The following is a 19,482-nucleotide window of genomic DNA, read 5'->3' on the forward strand; positions in this document are numbered from 1 at the left end:
TAATTGCAATAACTACCAGAGTGTTATTTCTGGAAATGCAAGTAAGAGATTCTGGAGATGCAAGTAGCAGATTCTGTCCATGATGATGCCACGATGATCCCCACTGCAGATGCCTAAACATGATGACATTGAAATGTCCATCTATTAGGCATATAGCGCAAATTATTTCTAGTCTCTTCATAGTAACATTTTCAGCATGTTGAAAGCAGAATGAGTTGGCAACTGAATAACCCAGGTAATGCAAGAATACAAGTTAGCTAACTCTCCACTCCTACAACTCCAAACAAATCTGAGTTATAAAAGTGAACAAGAACCACCACCTTCCTCTAAACTACCAGTATAAGAACCCAGTGTTTTCAATCAAACTGCAAATCACCACTGAGTACCATACTACTGTAATTACTTTCAGCTCTGCTAGTTCTATAAAAAGTGGGACAGCATTCTGCTGGTTCAATTTCTGCTCTATATGTTTCCAAGAACTGTTAAGTTATTCAGCTACAGCTAATCTGAACTATCATCCACAGTACCTGAAAATATCAGAACTTGGTCACATCTTAAGCTCAAATATAATAAACCCCTGGTTATCATATTTATAGTCTCTAGCTAGCCAGCTTGTGACAGCTTTCTAGAAAAGGCTTGATCCATTATAAGCTTCAGGCCTTTCCTAGAACTTACGGAAGAACAGTTTCCACTGTTCTTGTCCACCACACAACTGTACAACATACACTTCTCCCAACACAGAAGGCAGTTGTGTATCAAAGGTGCCATTTTAATATGTGAGCTCTTCTAATTAGCCTGTTATTTACTGGTCTCAAAACCAGAAACTTAATCACTATCACAAGGCATTCTCATGCTTCTGAATAAACACTGTTTCTATTGTGATGCATTTGAAAGTAAGTATAAAGTCTGAACCTGCCAACAGAAAAGTCTTACAGCAAAATTCATTAGAAGTTTTAACAAGATATTTTCGTGCTTACCTAAGCAAGATATGTATTGTTATGCAAATCTTGTAACAAGTATCTAGCAAACCCCAGTGTCCTCAAGAGTCTTGGTGATGTCTTTATAGCTTCTCTTTCACGCCTAATCATCTTCCTGCACACACTCATTACAGAAGTGATCCATAGCTAGCAATTAAAAGCAAGTACATTAATATCAAGTTTATGTACAACAAGCTAGAACAAATTTCCTTCTTGGCCCGTACAGATAACCTTAGGTGTAAAATCATTCTGACACAAAAAAAAGGTTCTAATTTTAAGGAGGTAGGAGAAACTGTTTAACTATGGAGAAGTAAGTTCTTGTTTCTACTGCATCATACCCACATTCCTACATGCCACATGCCCCATTCCAACACGTGCTAATGGCTCCGTAAGAGAAATACAAAGGCAATCTCTGCTGCCTCACAGTTCAGAGTGAACAGGGAAAGATAGCAGTTGGGCGTTCACATTAGGTGACACAACACACTTTAGTTTCTTATTCCAATTTCATCTTGGTCAGGCTTTTACTCTGTTCTCAAACTGTGCCTCTGGTCTTCCAGATGTGCTCTCTTGGTAATTGAAATATATTGCTGATAACTTCTGAGTACACAGTTTTTACCATATGGACATTAATACCTTGGAATACAATAAATTTCATACCAAGACATAAGGATAGTGTTAAGTTATTTCGATTAATATTTATTACATATTTTGGAATTGTGCTGCATACTGCTATAATTTACAAGTTATATACAAGACTAAGCCAAGATACTGAATCCATACACAAAGGATTTTTAAGGTAGATACCCAGATTTGAATGTGTTCTACATCTTCTGTATCATCACCTGAAATTTACCTGCAAAAAAAGCAAAGTCAGATCACATTATTACCATTAGAGTTATTTCTCCAAGTAACTATTTTCTTGTATTAATTTTTTTAAAGAAATAGTAAGGAACATCCCAATCTTACAGTTTAATTGTAAGCAATTGTGCCATTATTTAAATTTAGCATTTAAATTTTAACTCCAGCTGAAGAGCTTTTTATTTCTTTTCTTCTTCCCTGTAAGTTGATCCATTCCCACATCACAGAAGTTAGGTCAGCCAAATTTAGAATTTGTGCAAAGTCTGTGGAAAATTTTTAATCAAGCAGCTTAGGTAGTTACAATGGACTTGACTTACTAACTTTCTTAATGGCTCCTGTAGAAAAAGATCTTCACTTATTCAAATAGCTTTCTGGACATACATCCTTATGCATTTGATCCTTTCAAATGCAAATACAACTTTTTCGTTTTGATTTCCACTCAACATGATGGAGGTTTATCCTCTGTCAGTATTTTCTAAATACCAAAGCATTTAGTGGAAAGCCATATCCTGAAGTTCATATGGATTTCTATAGCCCAGCAGCTTCAAACTAATCCCACCTTGATAAATGCTTATACAGTGATGAAATCAGCCAGGAAAGTTATAAAGTGAACTAGTAATTGAATACTCCAAGAACTACTTACATGCAGGCATTGATGAAACTTCAGCTGTTACAATACTCTTTATTCCCAAATTCGATAGGCCTCCTCTGATTAGTCCACAGGTAAAAGCTAAATACTAAATACAAAGTTGCTCTTTAGATAAGGATAAAGGCTGAAGCTTGTTGATAAAGATTGAAACTAAGTACTCAAGCACAAGACTTAATGCTTGGACAATAGAAAGCTATGGAAGTTTTATTATGGTGCTTGAGAGACCTTGTCAGGTCTCTAATGGATGAAAGCTCCAGTATTTGGTAGAGAGAGCTCACAACACAGATTGCTCTTGTTAGAGGCACTATTCTGAGTTACTTGCTTCTAATTCCATTAAACCTTTAGGAATTTAATATCCTTAGAACAATATTCCTAAGACTTGGTTGAAATTAGCAAGTGGCATTAAAGTCAATTAAGGAGGAACAGTGCAAGACAGCATTTTGGCACAGGCCACATCGTAGAATACAAAGGCCGGCAGATACTTAAAATATGTTGCAAAACAGAAGAAACATCTCACCAAACACTAAAAAAAAAAATCCCAAGGACAGTAGCCAGCAATAAGATGATCAAGAATTAAGAAACCATAAAATGGAACTGAATGTCCTATTTCTTACATCCACCTGAACCAAAGTCCTCTATAATAGGTTCTGCAGAGGCATTGATTTTACTTACATGAACTATTACCCTAACTCAGCATCTGCACTCAGAACTGTTCTTAACTGGTGGAAGAGCTTTCTGAACATTCCTATCAGCTCATCTCAGAAGCTTGTTCTCAGTAACAAATAGTATCTTCCAAATATGTTTTGGAAGTTTTAAAAAAGCTTCTGAAAGCACATGCTTTCCAAAGAGAATTTGTGTGACTGCAGCAGATAGTGGCGGATAAGCTTCCACCATCAACATAACTGAAACATAACAGCAGCAAGTTTCTCAACAACCATGAGTGTTTCTTGCACCATAAATCAAATCCACTGTTCCAAAACAAGGTGCATTTCTAAAAAGTACACAGGTTCTGAAAACTTATCTTTAGCTGCCCTTTTGAAAAGTTCGTATCCATTTAATTACAAAATTTAAAGTTATTATTAATAGATCAAGGAAATTCAAATCAAACCGGTAGACCTCACATATAAAATTGAAGGGTACCTTCGGTGCATGTTCTAAATACTGCTTTCCTGCAGACATTTGTGTCAAGAGACGAAATTTATTGTCTTGGAGGACATAAATACCCTGTTTAAAAAGAAAAAAAAAAGTTTTTTTTTTTTAGTTGAATTTGCAGTACCTTAGAATGAACATTTTATGTGAATACATTTGATTTGTAGATATATGTTGTTTATCGTCTTCGTTTATCTTTATTCTCAGGCTGAAAAATGAAATTTTAGATTAAGGCATATGTGATTTAAGTTCAAATTGAATTATATACTTGCAAGGAATATCAAACCAAAAGGTACTTAATTATGAGTTTACAACAAAACTCCTATGTACATTACAACAAAACGTTTATGTACATTTCTTCTTGGAAGAGTCCTGCCGGTGCTCAGAAACAGTAGTTCCATACCAGAAAGTCTTTAGCCATATATCAAATGCATACTGGTTTTTACATTCAAATCTCAATCTTCATCTGGTATGCAATTCACTATTCTTATTCTCAAATTCAGTGGGAATTATCTTCCTTAAAAGCGGTACAGGTAACACAGCCACCAAACAATAGAATTAAAAGTCTGGTGTTTTCTACATTACAATTTTGTGTAACAATAATAAATTATTATAATAAAAATATAAGTAAATATAATAATAAATAAACTACTTAATAAATTCTGAACATAGTATAGCTTTATCTACACCTGTCATTTTAATTTCTTTGTTAATGACTGTGCTACTTTGGAATTTCATAACCCTTGAACTTAAATGAAGGTTGTATATACAATTAGGATCTTAAGCTCAATACTGCAACTTCCTTTGAATTAAAAAAAAACATATTTCTAAGGTAATTATTATCTGTTAGAGTTATTACTTGATAAACAAATCACTGAAAAATAAAACCTACTTTATTTGGCACAATCTTTGTACAAATCTTCTTCTTACTAATTGGACACAAAAGGAAAATGGTCAAAAGATAACCAAGTCTTCAATAGGAAAAAGCTTTTTTACTCTAGTAAAATGGCTCCTTAAATTATTTTGATCTTGCTTTAAGAACTGTAGCTGTTGATATAGGCAAGGACGTGGATACAGTACCATGTCACCAACATGCAAATTTGAGAATTTTTTCAGCTGTTTCTTATACAAGTATGTTCACTAGAGTGAGCTGTCTCAACTGCTGAAAACTGTAAATATTCTTCAAAATAAAAAAATGACTTCAAGGCAGCCATTCTATTTAAATAGATGTTAAGACAGTACATCACTTCTTCACTATTTTTCTACTAACATTTAGAGATACATAAAAATGTTCTTGTATAAATGTTAATCAACTGTAACCACTACCGCCCTCTATGTAACTCTGCAACAGTGGGTATGAAATTCAAAGCATTAAGTCTTTTCAAAGAGAGTGGCAATAAAGACATCAGTAGCAATCATTACATTGTATTCTGAAGCTACATGAATATTACAAAACCCTGCTTTTTAAACAAAACAAATAAGAGCATTTTGGGTTTCTTATCAGGTAATTAATTCCAGACCAAGAAAACCAAAAATGAAATAGCAACTCAAAAGTCATATTGATTTTGTAAGTTAAATCTTATTCTACAGCATTAGTACCTGATGATTAGTCCTTAGGTTATCTATTTGTTTTTTGAATACAGTTGTCCAAAAATCTTTGCAAATGAACTTCATAATATCTAATTCATCCTTGAACCTGGCAGTATCTTTTGTAAACCTAAGAGATAAGTGAGACATGTATCAATAATGATGGTACACACATCACCAATTAAACAGAAAATAAACTTTTAAAAATGGTACTATGCAACATTATTTTTGAGGCTGTTACAGAAATTAGTTTTCCAACCATTGTACAGCATCATTCTAGCATCACTCTGCATTCATCAAGTATTTTAACTTAAGAGCAACACAGTGTTATGTTAATATCTGCAACACGATAGCAGAATAAATTGTTTTAGTTCCATGATTACTAAAGATGACTGACATACACAAAGATGCAAAGCACTCCACCAGTTTTATCTTCAATTAAATGTGTAAATAGAAGATAAAAGTCATACCTATACTACTGCTTGGAAGGAGTCCTTCAAATATGTAAAAGAGCTCTAACACATAGGAACAAACACGTAAAACTTGTTCCTGTTTTTCAAAAAGGGAGATCTCTCTCTTGCTTATTTCAGTTTTCTCTCCTTTATCCTCCTTGAGGGTCTTTATCTGGCACAACAGCACCACTTTGTTGAATGAAAGCATCACTTCAGAAGACCAAGAGTCTCCATAAGACCCTGGAACGAGGGCGCTGAAGATGCATCGCGGGTCCCCAAAGGGCCCGAGCAAAGAAGGCGGAAATGAGCTCGGTAGCCAAGTTACAAAGACTGGGAGTGCTTTGCAGAAACGAAACAGAGTAGCAGCCAAACATAAAATTACGTTTAAGAAGTAAATCAGAAAGAAAATAAGATCATGAAACGTACCAGAACTAGGAAACATGCTAAAGTCTACACAAAGTGAAACTAAAGATGATTATAAGTATTAAAAGTAACCGTATACCCTGACTCGATTTTCATGACGGGAAGCACCAGGCAAATGCATACTCCAAAACTGTCCTGTGATACTCAAACACAGGTGCCCACCAGAATGGGATGCCAAAATAGAAGATGCCGGGGGCCGGAGGGACTCACCTCTCGATGAGCCCCTGTCCGACGCGGAAGCCCATGCTCTCCAGCTTGGTGGTGCAGCGCCCATTCTCCTGCAAGACACAACGTGCCGCCACCTCGTCAGCCCCGGCGGCTGCCGGGAGGCCCCGGCACGGCCCCAGCCCCACTCACCCCTTCGCCCTGCTCGGCGGCGCGGTACAGCCCCGCCACCATCTCGCTGTGCAGCAGCAGGAACAGCGCATCGTCCGCCATCGCCGGTGCGGGGCCTCCGCCCCTTTCGGGCGGGCGCGGACGCCGCGGGAGCTCCCGGCCGAGGCGGGGCGGCCAGGGAGCGCGGCCGAGCCGGTTCTCCCCGCCGGGGAGAACTCCGCTGCGAACGGGGCTCTCGCGTTATGGGTCTGCAGAGCCCGCGGGCTCGGGCAGCGCTAGGCCCAGGACCGGAGGTAAACGTGCCTCCTCCTGCAGAGCTTCTCCCGCCCGCCCTACTGCTGACACCGGGCGGGGCGGGGGTGTATCACCGCCCCCAGGACAGCGCCCGTGCCTTCGTCTGCCCGCCGCGGAAAACCGGCAGCGACGCCGGCTGCTGCCGGGGAACTGCGCGGTTTATAGCTTGGCCACCGTCCCGGGCGCCAGGAATAACGCCTAGTTCGGAGTTTCCTCGCCGCGGGCCGGGCCGGGCCGGGCCGGGCCTCTCCCTAGGGCGGGAGCTGAGGGCAGGCGCGACCTCAGCCCCGGCCAGGCCTCAGGAACGGCCCCGCCTATTGGCTCGCCGCGCACAGCGGCCTTTGATAGGGCAGCGGTGATTGGCTCCCGCCCGAGCCGCGCGCGTGCCGGCTGGTCAGCCCCATTGAGAGAGGGAAGGCAGAGTGGGCGGGAACGAGCGTCCGCGAAGTGGTTTTCTGACTGGACTACAGGAAAACGACGCCCTGAGTTCTCATTGGCGCTGTGTGTGTCAGTCCGGCGGCCCCTTTCACTGATTCGTGGAGCTGTCACGCAGAGCCTTCCTCTAGTTGGTTGGCTGGGGTGCCAGTCAGCCTCTGGGTCCTGTGATTGGTGAGCGCCTGTGGAGATCCCTTGCCGCGGGGCGTGTCCTTTCCGCTCGTGCCCGATGACTGGTGCTCAGAGGGCGCCACCGAGTCGCGATTGGCTGCGCCGGCCTGGCCCGCGGCCGCGGAGTGGGCGGGGCCCGTTTCCCTCCCTTCCTTTCCCAGCGGTGCCTCGCGCGGGGCCCGGCCAGGCCGCGCGGCGGGCGGGATGGCGGTGGCGGTGCGCGCTCTGCAGGAGCAGCTGGAGAAAGCCAAGGAGAGCCTCAAGCACGTGGACGAGAACATTCGCAAGCTCACAGGCAGGGACCCCAATGATGTGAGGTGAGGCGAGAAGCGCCGGGCGCGCCGGTGTCCCGCGGAGGGAGGAAGGCCGGGCGGGGGGTGCGCGGCGGGCCCGAGGCGCGGGCGGCGCGGAGCTGCCCGCGGGCCCCGCGTCCTCTGTGGACCGGGCGTGGCGGCAGCTCTGCCCGCGGCGAGGGGGCACGGCCGCGGACACGTCGGGCCGGGCGGGCATCACTAACAGCGGCCGCCGTCTCTTGCAGGCCCCCCCAGAACAGGTTGTTAGCCCTCACAGGCCCTGGTGGAGGTAGAGGGCGCGGGAGCTTACTGCTAAGGTAAGGAAGCGCAGAACGGGGGGTCGGGTTCTCCCCACCCGTTCCCTGGCGGTCCTGCCCTTTCGCTTTGGTGTTGCGTGTTTCTCGTTTGCCCCCGCTGCTCTCTGTACTGCTGTTTCAGTGAGCATCAGAGCTGCCCGACAGGACTTCGGTGTTTAAATTTAAAGAGCCTTTTCGTTTTGAGTTACAACAAGTTTAAACTGGTGGCCTTCCCCAAACCTTTCAGCTGTTAGCCTTAAATGTAAGGGGGGGGGAACATCATATTTCAGGGGAGGAGTTGTGTTGTGTCTGGGACGTTGTCTCTTTGAAATCGGTGAGGATCAATCTCTTGGTAATTAAGAAACTGGTAGGTGCTCCAGGAGAAATGGGAAGAGTTTAAGTGGGCAGGAATTTTAAAATACGTTTAGATAAAATCACTAGTCTTTCATTGTGGCTTTTTCTTTCTCTTTCTTATTTCTTCTTTTCTCTCCCCACTCCACCAAATAGAATGAAAAGGACAGTTTTTATTCAGCAATTCTTAATGGAGCATGTATTGGATTTTTCATTGAAGTTCAGTTTTAAGCTACTGGTTAAGGCTTAATACATTTTTAATATAATTGCAGATATGATCATTTGAGCATAATGGGGTCCTTGTTTGAGTGTAGCTACTCAGTTAAGTGCAGAAATTCAAGGTCCACAAGCAGTATGTTGGAACAGCTTGGTCCACAAGCAGTACGTTTGAACACTTTATTGCAGTAGCAACAGTAAACAGTGATATAACTGAGCAAAACTTTTGTTTGCATCATGACCACAAAGCCAAAATACAGTTGAATTGTGCAGCCTTAAGGTGGCTCTAGGGTTAACCTAACATGTTCTGAGATCACAAGTGTTTTCTTTTTAGGCGTGGATTCTCTGATAGTGGAGGAGGACCCCCAGCCAAACAGAGGGATCTTGAAGGTGCATCCAGTAGGTGGGTGCAAAAACTGATGCAGAGAACTTGCTTTTCAGAATGAGAATTTGTAACAGTAAATCAATAACTGTTAATAACTGATGACTTTCATTGTCTTCTTTGGAGATTACGTGTTCAAGACTTGTTGGAATTAATTTGCGTGATAGCAAAATGATGAAATCTTTTTCATGCCTTAGAGCAATATAAAGATGGTAGCACTAATATAATGATATAGCAATAAAAGGACACATGGAATTTTCTGGTTTACTGGATGTACAATTTGCCATATTGGTTCTGCTTAGTAGCCATGTTTGTTTACAGTAAACATAACTTGAATTATAATTGAAATCTCTTCAATACATTGAATGCAGGCAGTGTGACAATGGACTCAGATTTTGAGTTTTCACATCTGGATGCAAATTCATCAGATGCGACTGATAACAGTGAGCTTAAGTGCTGTGGGCACTTAACATGCAATGGTAGTTCTTGGCTAAAGCAAGGCTTGCTTTGGAATTTTTGAGTTAATGGAAAGTGAACACTGGGAAGCAGGAAAGTGCTGTGCCACAAAGATGAAATTTGGCTTTGTGCCATAAAGCCAAATATCTTCTATTTAAATTATTTATTTTAATTTTTATTTTGTTTAAATTAACTTTTTTAGGTTGTTTTTTGTTAAAACCTTAGTTCATCCATGTTCTCAGATGCTAATCCTGCCTCTCCTCACTCGTTTTATAGGTATTTGACTAGGTAGCTTAAATAGCATTTTCCATTTGAGAAATCATACCAACCTTTCTACCTCAATGCATTTCAATCCGTCTAGTGATTCCTTTATACCAGTAGCCATTTTAGAGGGTCAGCAAAAAGGAAAGCGCTAACATTTAAAACAAGAAATAAATTCCACATGTATTCTACCATCTCAAATATGGTAGTGTTGTGGAGTCTTGTGTTTTGCTTTACTGTGCAAGTTGTATTAAAATTTGAACTATTTTGTCTCAGTGATTTTCACAAATAGTAGAATTTGTCTGTAAAATGTTATGTGTTGGTTGTTGGAACAGTGGGGAGATTTTTCCTGGAAGTGTTGGTTCTTCTGACTAGATATGCTGACTTGTATTTTTCTCCTGTTAGAAGAGATGCTCTCCTAAATGACATTGTTCTCTAATGGCCACTAACACTTTTTCCTCCTCAGGCTGGGTGGAGAACGTCGAACAAGAAGAGAATCACGCCAAGAAAGCGACGCAGAAGATGATGATATTAAAAAGGTAATATATGATAAGAGGAACTGTGCAGGAAGAAACTTACCTGCAACGTGATGAACAAAGTAGTTTGCTTTTCTTTGTTGTAGCCAGCGTTGCCATCTTCTGTTGTTGCTACCTCCAAAGAGCGAACACGTCGAGACCTTATACAAGATCAAAATATGGACGAGAAAGGAAAACAAAGGTATGCAGAAATCTCTAAACGCTAACATGATACTTTTGAGTGTTAGCATAGGAAGTAGCTTTACATTTAAAAAGTATAACACACAGGCTGTTATGTATCAAAGATTGTGTTGAAGAGTTACCATAATGGTGTCAAATTTATTTTAAGGAATACTCTCTGAAAACACAGCAGTAACAAGCACATTGTTCGGTTCAGGTAACTGACAAGGAATTCTACTTCTCAGCCCCCTACAGGAACAGGTTTGCTAATGCTGTTGTAATATTGCCTTTGAATAAAACAGAAATATATTTAGCTTCATTGGTCCATTAGCTTTTTGGACTGTTACAGCTATCTTGGTTCATCATTTATTGTGTTGGCTGAGGGAGGCTTTTGATGTATGGTCTTCTGCCCCCCAGCTTTTTTCTAAAACACAGTAGTTCCATCATGTGGGTTTTTTCTGTTCTTACTTTCAGACTTATATTGTGTGTTCAATCTGACCTTCATTTTTGCCTGCTGCTTTTTAGATTTCTCCTATATATATTTCCTTTTTCCTATATTTTCTTTGTCTCAGGGTAGCTTATTAAAATTCTCGCTGAAATGCAGTTCTGTTTGTAAGAGTTGTTGGAAAAACAAATTTCCAACTGTATCCAAACTCCTTAGACTCAATCTGCTTCAGACTGCAAGTCACCTGGTGCAATAATCCATACCTCAAATAAATAGAAGAATGAAAACTGGAATAAGGATCTATAGAAGGCTTCTCTGATAAGGCCCACAAATGAACTGGTACAAAAAACTGGCACTTTGCTTGCTTCTTTTAGTTATCACACCACTAACGGTCTGCTCTTGCTTCCATTACCAGTTTCTAACTGCTTCCCTCACAGGAAGATTTTCAAAATTCTTAGTGAACTTCCTAGAGCTTCGGGCACTAAAAGTTTGTTCCCTCAGAATTGTAGTTTTACTATTTTTCACTTCAGTAGTCTCAGGGGAGATGAGAAAACCAGTATTGGTCTCTGTATGACTTGTGGTGGAAAGAAGTTTCTTTAAGAGGACAGCAGCCACTGAACTCTTGATTTTGCACAGCATCTTCTGGGATGTCATTCATATACAAATGCACTTTGAGTGATCTTTTGCTTTTGTTGTTCGTGTTTCTACTATTTAATTTAATTTCCAAGTGCCTTTACCTTTCCACGTCAGGTTTGTGCCACTGTTGTAGAGTGGTACTTAGTGAAGACAGCATTTCCTTTCTCTCTTAATCAGGAAAAAGTTCAAGGCAAATAAGAGGCTCTGCCTCTTGTTGTGCAGACTTAATTTGGGATTAAATGGAAAGAGTGAAAAGTTGAAAGTCTAGAATCCAGTTCTTGTTCTGAAGAAGGGAATTTGTTGAAGAATTTGACTTATTTTTCTCAAAACAACACCTAATTGGATGAGAGCACTGGCTTCATCCCACAGTGCAGTGTCTCATTGTTAGGCAACTGTGATAGATAAGCTTTCACTCCCCTGTGGCTCCATTTCTCCTTAATCCTGTAAGCAGGTTGTGGACAGGGGAGTTTATGTTTTTCAGAAAGCCCAGTGACCTTCCAGTTTGCTGCCTTATTGATAGCTCCCACTGTATTGAATCTTTTTTTCTTCAGTACTCTCTGCTTTAGGATTTTTTTATAATATTTCCTTAGTGTCATTATTTCTAGATGAAAAATGTGCAGGCTTCCAATTTTCCCAGTGGTGAGTTATGGATAAGATCTGTGTCTTACACTTAAGCAAAATGATATGTCACTGTAACTTATATCCTTGACTGTTGGCACAGTTAATATGTCTTCTATTGCTAATGGCCTTCAGTAATACTGAGTCTTTAAAAATAAATATCTTCGAGGTGGAAAGTTTCTCTGATTGTTTATGCAAATAAAAATCTTAGTCCTTGAACTGAATCTCAAATACCTTTTTGTTGTTTGTTTTTCAGGAATCGACGTATATTTGGCTTGTTGATGGGCACTCTTCAAAAATTTAAGCAGGAATCCACAGTTGCTATTGCTACTGAGAGGGTATCTCATTTTAAGTTCTATCAGATTGTAAATAATAAAGCAAAATTGTGTGGTTAAGCTACTTCAAATAGGAATGAAAGTTCCCTTGCAGGTGCAGGAAACTGGTGAGAGTGCATGTAGGTTTTTGTTTGGCCTAGGTCAGGGAATGGGGGTGGGAGGCAGGATAGGGGCTCTAACTATGACTTTGTAACACTATTTATGACCTTTGCAGAAGTGAAAAAGCAGTGTTTGGTGGATTTTTTTTTAATTAATGTACATTTTTAAAACATGTAAAACACAAAATAGATTTATCTTTTTTCTTGTTCATGTTATGGAGGATCATTTCAAAGTAAATGGAATTTAATCAGGTAACTATTTAAAAGGTCATAGGCTACTTCTGGAAATAATGATGTGGTATTGCTGAAGCAGTGCCTACCCTAGTGTGTTCCAGATGTTTAAATTATAACCACGTGTACAGAAATCTAGGGTTGTGTTATGCTGTGTGTTTGTCTAAAAATGCCTTCCCCCTTTGAGTGTGGATAACAAGAATTTCTGTTTTTCATAAATGAGTGTGTGATTGCACTGAAGTAAAGGCTTTGCATAGCTTAATGATTACCTCAAAGAACTTGTATATAAGATGGTGGTAACTTTATTCCTAGTATGCCTTTTTAACTTATGAAGGATATGGTATTTGTTTACTGTTGCCCTAAATGCATTATTCAGTTAATACTAATAACCTTTAGATTAAAAATAGTGTTTGAAAATTCTCCTTTCAGCAGTTTAGTGGAAGCAGATAGAAAGTCTTTGAATTTAAAATCTTTTCTGTGTAGTGTTAGCATGGCTGACTTGCACTGCTGGTATTGATTCAGTATTTGGGTCATTTAGCTAACTTGTCATGTGGCACGTAAGACTAAAGTTCACTTTTGCCTGCTTGCTTTAGGAGAAGAAACTGTTGATTAGGATGGTCCAGAAACATGGAGTCCTTGTCTAATTTATAGTAGTAGGTGTTTGCACAGAGACCTTGAGGAGTTACTGCCCTTTGCAACATTTTTCTGAGAATTCATATAGACATTTTTCTCTTTTTACATATAAACTGCTATAAATCAAAGTAGAGGCCTGAGGAGTTTTATGATAAAGCTATTTTGTTGTTTAGGCACTAAATTCTGGGTTTTTTTTAGACAATTATTGTACAATCTGAGCATATGGCAGTCTAGGGCGTGAGAACAGGGCATTCCTTGATTATAGTAATGTATTTAATTAGCTATGAATATACTGGAAGTATTTAAAAACTAATTTGTTTTGTTGGACACAAACACCAGTCTGCAGTCCTTCGTTTGTTTCTGGGGGAGTTGATTTTTTCTCTCATAAGTGGGAAATCTACCTGGTTTCCCTGATACCTGAAATACATTTCTTTTATTTTTCTGTCATTGAGGGGAAAAAAACCCACAGAATATTCTGAGCTGGAAGGGACCCACAAGGATCATCGAGTCCAGCTCTTCAATGAATGACCCTTACAGGGATTGAACCCACAATCTTGGCATTAACACCAGGCTCTACCCAACTGAGATAATCTCAGCTTATATTGAAAATTGAAATCCAAGTGGTGTGATAAAAAGCAGACAGAAATTCACAGGGCCCCATAATTTTATAGTTAAACCAATAAAAAATTAGGTGCCAGCAAGCAATGATGCTCTTTTCTTCCATTACCTGTAATTTAGGTGATATTTCTTCATGTGTTTTTAGGAATGTCTTTAATGGTGTAAATAATTCAAAATTTTCAAGTGGACCAAACTAGAATGCTTTGTTGATGTAGGAAAAAATTCACTTATTTCTTTATTTATCTTAGCAAAAGAGGCGACAAGAAATTGAACAAAAACTTGAAGTGCAGGCTGAGGAAGAAAGAAAGCAAGTTGAAAATGAGAGGCGAGAACTGTTTGAAGAAAGACGTGCTAAACAGACAGAGCTGCGGTTACTTGAGCAAAAGGTTGAGCTTGCTCAGTTGGTGAGTTTTAGTTTTATTCTTGATCTTTCGCTTGTTTAAACTGTTCTTGTGTATCTCAGGATGATTTACTTTCATTTCTCAGCAAGAAGAATGGAATGAACATAATGCTAAAATAATTAAATACATAAGAACAAAGACAAAACCCCATTTATTCTACATACCTGGCAGAATGTGTCCTGCTACGCAGAAGTTGATGGAAGAGTCACAGAAAAAGATGAATGGTAAGTGGTCTTTGTGATACAAAGGCCTTTGTTCTTGCCTCCCTTTGTTTGCCGAACAAATGTAAGTCTCTGCTTAAATACATGAATTTCATGCTTAGGACAAACTGTATGTTTTTACACGGGTGTTCATCATAAGTGAACATTATTCTTTCAGTGACTTATTTTTTTATTGGGTGTGATTTGATTCTGTTACAAGAAGTGAAAAGATGTGTATGCACAGTCTCAGAGGTATGTTTTTAAAACATAGTCCTTTATATTAGCTTAAGTACCAAGATGTATGTCAGTGCAGTAACTTAGTCTTTGAAAAGGCAGATTCTGGGGATTGAAAACCAAGGAAACGCAGGTGTTTACAGAGCATTTGAAAAGTGTTTTCTTGAGCACAACACTGGAACTTAATGATGGTTTGCTTTTTTTTTAATCTCAATGTGTGTTCATTTCTGTTTCACAGGATGCCTATATTTTTCTTTTGGAAAACAATTTAAAATACTCCAGTTGATGGTAGTTGTACTGTTCTTTTTTTATTAAACTAAGAATATATTGGTTTGTTGTTTTTTTTCTTAGGAGCTTTTCTTCATTGCATGGGGTTGGGGAATAAGAGAAGCTAGCTCACCTGAACAGCCTACAGTAATTAAGCTTTCTTAAACAGCTTTTTGCTGATTCTTACTGTCTTTTGTTTACCTTAGGAAGTATAACCTTGTTAATAGATAAATACCAGGAAAATAAGGTGGTGTTTTGATATGCTGTTGGTTGGATTGATTTTAATGAAGTCAGAAGCTCTTTTTGTTAATTTAGATTTAGGGCTTTACGTTCTGATACTCCACTGAGTTTACTGTCTCCTTTGCTTTGTTTTTGTAAGGTAACTAGCAATCTTTTTCATCATGAACCAATGGCTTGCTACTTCAGAAGGAATAAGGACGCAGTATTTATAAGTTGAACAATTTGACAACTTATTAGCTCATAGTTAATAGGAAAATAGACTTCAGTGTCTGCAGATTATCTTAACTATTATTTATGCATTTATTCCCTAGCACTCTTTGAAAGCAGGCGAAATGAATTTGCAGAGCAGATTAACAAAATGGAGGCCAGGCCCAGAAGACAATCTGTGAAGGAAAAAGAACAGCAGGAGGTGCAGAATGAAGAAAAGAAGGAAGAACAGAACAAGGAGCAGGAAGAGGGTAAGGTGGCTCAGCAGGTGGAAGAGATGGAGACAGGTAATCAGCACAATGATGTAGAAATGGAGGAGGCAGGGGAGGAAAAGGGAAAAATAGGTTCAGGGTCAGGGCATAGTGATGCAGAGAAAGAACAGGAAGAGGATGAACAGAAACATGATGTGGAGTTTAAAGTAGAGGAGACTACTGAAGCGAGGGAGAATGACAAGCAACAGGATGGTCAGCATGAGGCGGTCACAGTTATAAAAGTGGAAAGTGAAAACATTCAGCCAGTGGATAATGAGCAGGATGTGGCTGAAATGAATGAGGCAGATAGTGTAGAACCTGTAGAAAATGAAAATGGCAAAGAAGGAGAACCAGAGACAGAGTGTGACACTCAGCCAGAAAAAGTGTGTAATGTTCCTTCTCCCAAGAAGGAGAAAGGTATCAAAACAGAAAATAAAGCTGAACTTGAAGAAACGCAGGAGAAAGCTCCTGAAGCTCAGACAGAACCTGTGGCTGAGGCTCTGTCTCAGCCGCACTCTGAGCCACTACCACAGTCACCTCAGTTGTCTCAGTCCACTCAGGATATAGAGCCCCAGGCAGACAAGGATGAAAATGCTGTGGTGTCTATAAAGGTGGTTGAAGCACAGGCAGAGCAGAATCAAACACTGAGTGTAGAAAGTAAGAGTAAGACCAGGAGTAGAAGCAGGGGTAGGGCAGGAAACAAAACTGGTAAGAGTCATAGCCGCAGCAGCAGCAGTAGTAGCAGTAGTACTTCAAGCAGTACTACTAGTGCAAGTAGTTCCAGCACTGGCAGCACTACCAGTCGGAGTAGTTCCACCAGCAGCAGCACTACAAGTGGAAGTACTAGCAGGGATAGTAGCAGCAGTAGCTCTAGTAGTAGTGAAAGTAGAAGTCGAAGCCGAGGAAGAGGGCATAACAGAGATAGAAAACGCAGAAGGAGCACGGACAGGAAGCGAAGGGATGCTTCAGGAGTAGATAGAAGTCACAAGTCCTCAAAAGGTGGGAGTAGAGATACCAAAAGCTCAAAGGATAAAAGTTCAAGGTCTGACAGAAAAAGATCAATATCAGAAAGTAGTCGGTCAGGCAAGAGAACTTCACGGAGTGAAAGAGACCGTAAATCAGACAGGAAAGACAAAAGGCGTTAACAGAAGAGACCAAGCTTCCTTAGCCTAATCTTTGCAGCAGAAGATTATTTGAGTGAAAGGATTCCTTGTAAGGAGGAAGAGAAGGCTGCCTTAAGAATTGCATGCTGTAAAAAATCTTTTGGAAAAATGCAGACTGTTTACCAGGCATTCTTGTACTTTTTACATAATTTTGTAAAAGGTTACTTACCAAAATTATGTGAACTTCCTGAAAATGTAAAAATAAAAGATTAACACTCCTTTGCATCTTTTTTTTAAAATATCCTGTACTCATTACGATCTTCTGTATGTTTTAATAGGTAAACCTTTTACGTAGGTGTGAGCATTTCTTCTGTATCATACACTTTTTTTTGTAGAAATAAATGTGCATTTTAAATAAATTGTTTGAGATGTCCTGTTGACAATTAAATTCCCCTTTTTAGATCATATTTAGGGAGGCAGTATTGCAGGAAATGTAAAATTTTTGCCTTTCCCCTCTATTCCTTGCAAGAATGGGAATTGTAAGACCTAGTATGGCAAATAATCTCTCCAGTGCTGTTCGGGAAGGAAAAGGAATTGATTTGGATCTATACTTTTTGCTTTCTTCTGTAATCGCAAGTGCTTAGTTGATACTATCTTCCAGTCTTATAAAACCTTCCTATCCATAGGCAAGCAGTGATTAAATGGAAATGTTAACACTGGCCAAGATATCTCAAGTCAGTCTGGAAAACCACTCTTATCTGCCTTCTGCAGGTACTTTGGTAGTATTTACATCTGTGTTCTGGAGACAGTTAGTCTGTTCAGTGATGATCCTTGCTTTGGTGGCCAGTGGAGGAAAGACTTCAGCTTGCTCCTCAACCAGGGTTCTTTTTATTTTAGTTGCAGACTAATCTTTGATCCCTTCATACCACTAGGAATAATTACATTGCAGTGTTGGAGTTACCTGGGACTACCTAATACTAATGTTTTGTGCGTGCAAGAATGCTTTCTGAATGTATTTAATAAAACTTAAAGTGGTATGGTGTTATCTCTGAAGGTGAATACTGGTTTTATATAATTTTGTATTGAAAAGAATAACATCTGTTGCTTTGTTCTGTACATGTGCAAATAAATGTGGCTTTGTAGACCACTCTCAATGCCTGTGATATTTTCTTTTAACAGGTGTATTACCTTGGTCTTTCTACATTTAAAGCATGAATTGTAATTACAGGTGACTGTACCTTACATGCTTCGTATTCAAAATTATTCTTAAAGACTTTAATGAATTGTCTGTTAACTGAGTATGAAACACACTATAATCTGTGTTGTTTTGACAGAAGAGAATTCTATTATCTGATATGCCAAATCACAGACTAAGAAGTCATAGAAAGATTTTGGTATGGAAAGGACATGTAAGCTTATTTTAGTCTACAAAATACCGTATATACTCCATGTTTCTGTAACATAGAGCAGACTTTTGCAAAGTTCTAGTTTGGAGTATGTCAGGTTTGGGATTTTTCATCTGAACTCAAGAGTAGTGACAGATTTATGTGTTCTGAATGCTGAATGTCCTGACTTTAAGAAATGTGTCTAGGAGGGGATGGAGTGTCCTTTTAGCACAAAGAGAGACAGTGGGAAAACTCCTCAGGCTTCCTCTTTTTCAATTAATTCAATACTTTATTCAGATTCTTCAGTCCATATCCTATTTGCCTCTGCTTCCCTACAAGAGTAGTTTTTAGTTCTTGTCAGTAGTTTCCAACCACATATCCTTCCCTTTAGAAGAATGTCATCATTTAATGTGCTGTCTTTTTCGAAGGACAAACTAAAGTTCAAATACCTTACTGAAAATATTAAACCCAGCATTTTACCAAAAAAAACAAAGTCTTATACTGAGTAGATGTTATTAGTTTGCATGTTTCAACTAACTTCACATTTTAAATTGCCTTTGGAAGCCATTTTAGTTTTGTCAATTATATTTTTTAACTAACTGAGTATTTTTGAGGTTTCTTATTTTGATCTTATGTGATTCACTGCTGTAGTGTACTTACTGTACAGGTCTTAATGGCTTATACTAATAATGTTGTCATTATACAAAACTCCGGGCCACTGTTTCAGAGCACCATTATTAACAGGGTTTATAAAAACAATGTGGTGGGTCCTGGTAGGTGAATTAGGGATTGGATTGATTAAATTGTTTCAGGTTATATTACATTCAGGCAGCAATGTATTTCTGATGGTGAAAATACAGGAGTTTTGTTGCCGAGTACAAACTTGGTGATGTATTTGATAGTTCAAAGTTTGTTAGAAGAATCTTACTGCCATGGTTCAACTGTGCCATTAATTGTTAGCCTTGCTAAATCTAAGCAGCTCAGTGCAATGTAAACATCAATGTGTGATAACTTTGTAATAATGAAGTTATCTAAGAGCTAGGTATTCCAGCCAATATTCCAATCAGAAATAGTATAAGATAGTAGTATACTACTAGCACAATAAAGCAGCAGTGTTTTTACTAACTGTTATATTTTCCCTCAAGGTCCCCTCCTCTCATCCTGAAACAATTTCAGAGCTGTGGATAGGAGAGACCACAGAAATAGCTGACAACTTCAAGACTAAATGTGATGGAATAGGTTGTATTTTCTGAGCATTTAGTGCAGATAGCATGGGGTAGGAAATTATTCTTTTTTTTT

The 19,482-nt window shown here is 39.4% G+C and overlaps 2 protein-coding genes across 2 annotated transcripts; one reads left to right on the forward strand and one right to left on the reverse strand.

The window, feature by feature from the left end:
- Positions 1-1,647: 1,647 nt before the first annotated feature.
- On the reverse strand, positions 1,648-6,811 carry TRAPPC6B (trafficking protein particle complex 6B). The gene is made up of 7 exons (XM_027671230.1): positions 6,453-6,811; positions 6,306-6,373; positions 5,233-5,350; positions 3,625-3,708; positions 2,479-2,572; positions 1,789-1,830; positions 1,648-1,751 (listed from the first exon to the last, which is right to left on the reverse strand). Exons 1-6 carry the CDS (start codon positions 6,531-6,533, stop codon positions 1,799-1,801), a joined length of 477 nt encoding a protein of 158 aa, XP_027527031.1. The 5' UTR covers positions 6,534-6,811; the 3' UTR covers positions 1,648-1,751; positions 1,789-1,798.
- A 667-nt stretch (positions 6,812-7,478) lies between these two features.
- On the forward strand, positions 7,479-17,952 carry PNN (pinin, desmosome associated protein). Its single transcript, XM_027671185.1, has 9 exons — positions 7,479-7,648; positions 7,870-7,941; positions 8,822-8,890; positions 10,053-10,125; positions 10,209-10,303; positions 12,237-12,318; positions 14,144-14,299; positions 14,382-14,520; positions 15,549-17,952. Exons 1-9 carry the CDS (start codon positions 7,536-7,538, stop codon positions 16,838-16,840), a joined length of 2,091 nt encoding a protein of 696 aa, XP_027526986.1. The 5' UTR covers positions 7,479-7,535; the 3' UTR covers positions 16,841-17,952.
- The last annotated feature ends 1,530 nt before the right edge of the window (positions 17,953-19,482 follow it).

Source organism: Neopelma chrysocephalum, unplaced genomic scaffold (genome assembly GCF_003984885.1).
Source record: "Neopelma chrysocephalum unplaced genomic scaffold, ASM398488v2 Primary Assembly neopelma1_24, whole genome shotgun sequence".
NCBI lineage: Eukaryota > Metazoa > Chordata > Aves > Passeriformes > Pipridae > Neopelma > Neopelma chrysocephalum.

Bases quoted from the DNA above. Each gene is read 5' to 3' on its own strand.
- TRAPPC6B (XM_027671230.1), bottom strand. From the start codon at position 6,533: ATGGCGGACGATGCGCTGTTCCTGCTGCTGCACAGCGAGATGGTGGCG. The intron at 5,351-6,305 runs GTGAGTCCCTCC...CTTATCTCTTAG, and splicing joins GGACAGGGGCTCATCGAGAG to GTTTACAAAAGATACTGCCA. The intron at 3,709-5,232 runs GTACTAATGCTG...CTTTTTAAACAG, and splicing joins ACCTAAGGACTAATCATCAG to GGTATTTATGTCCTCCAAGA.
- PNN (XM_027671185.1), top strand. From the start codon at position 7,536: ATGGCGGTGGCGGTGCGCGCTCTGCAGGAGCAGCTGGAGAAAGCCAAG. The intron at 7,942-8,821 runs GTAAGGAAGCGC...TTTTCTTTTTAG, and splicing joins CGCGGGAGCTTACTGCTAAG to GCGTGGATTCTCTGATAGTG. The intron at 10,126-10,208 runs GTAATATATGAT...TCTTTGTTGTAG, and splicing joins AAGATGATGATATTAAAAAG to CCAGCGTTGCCATCTTCTGT.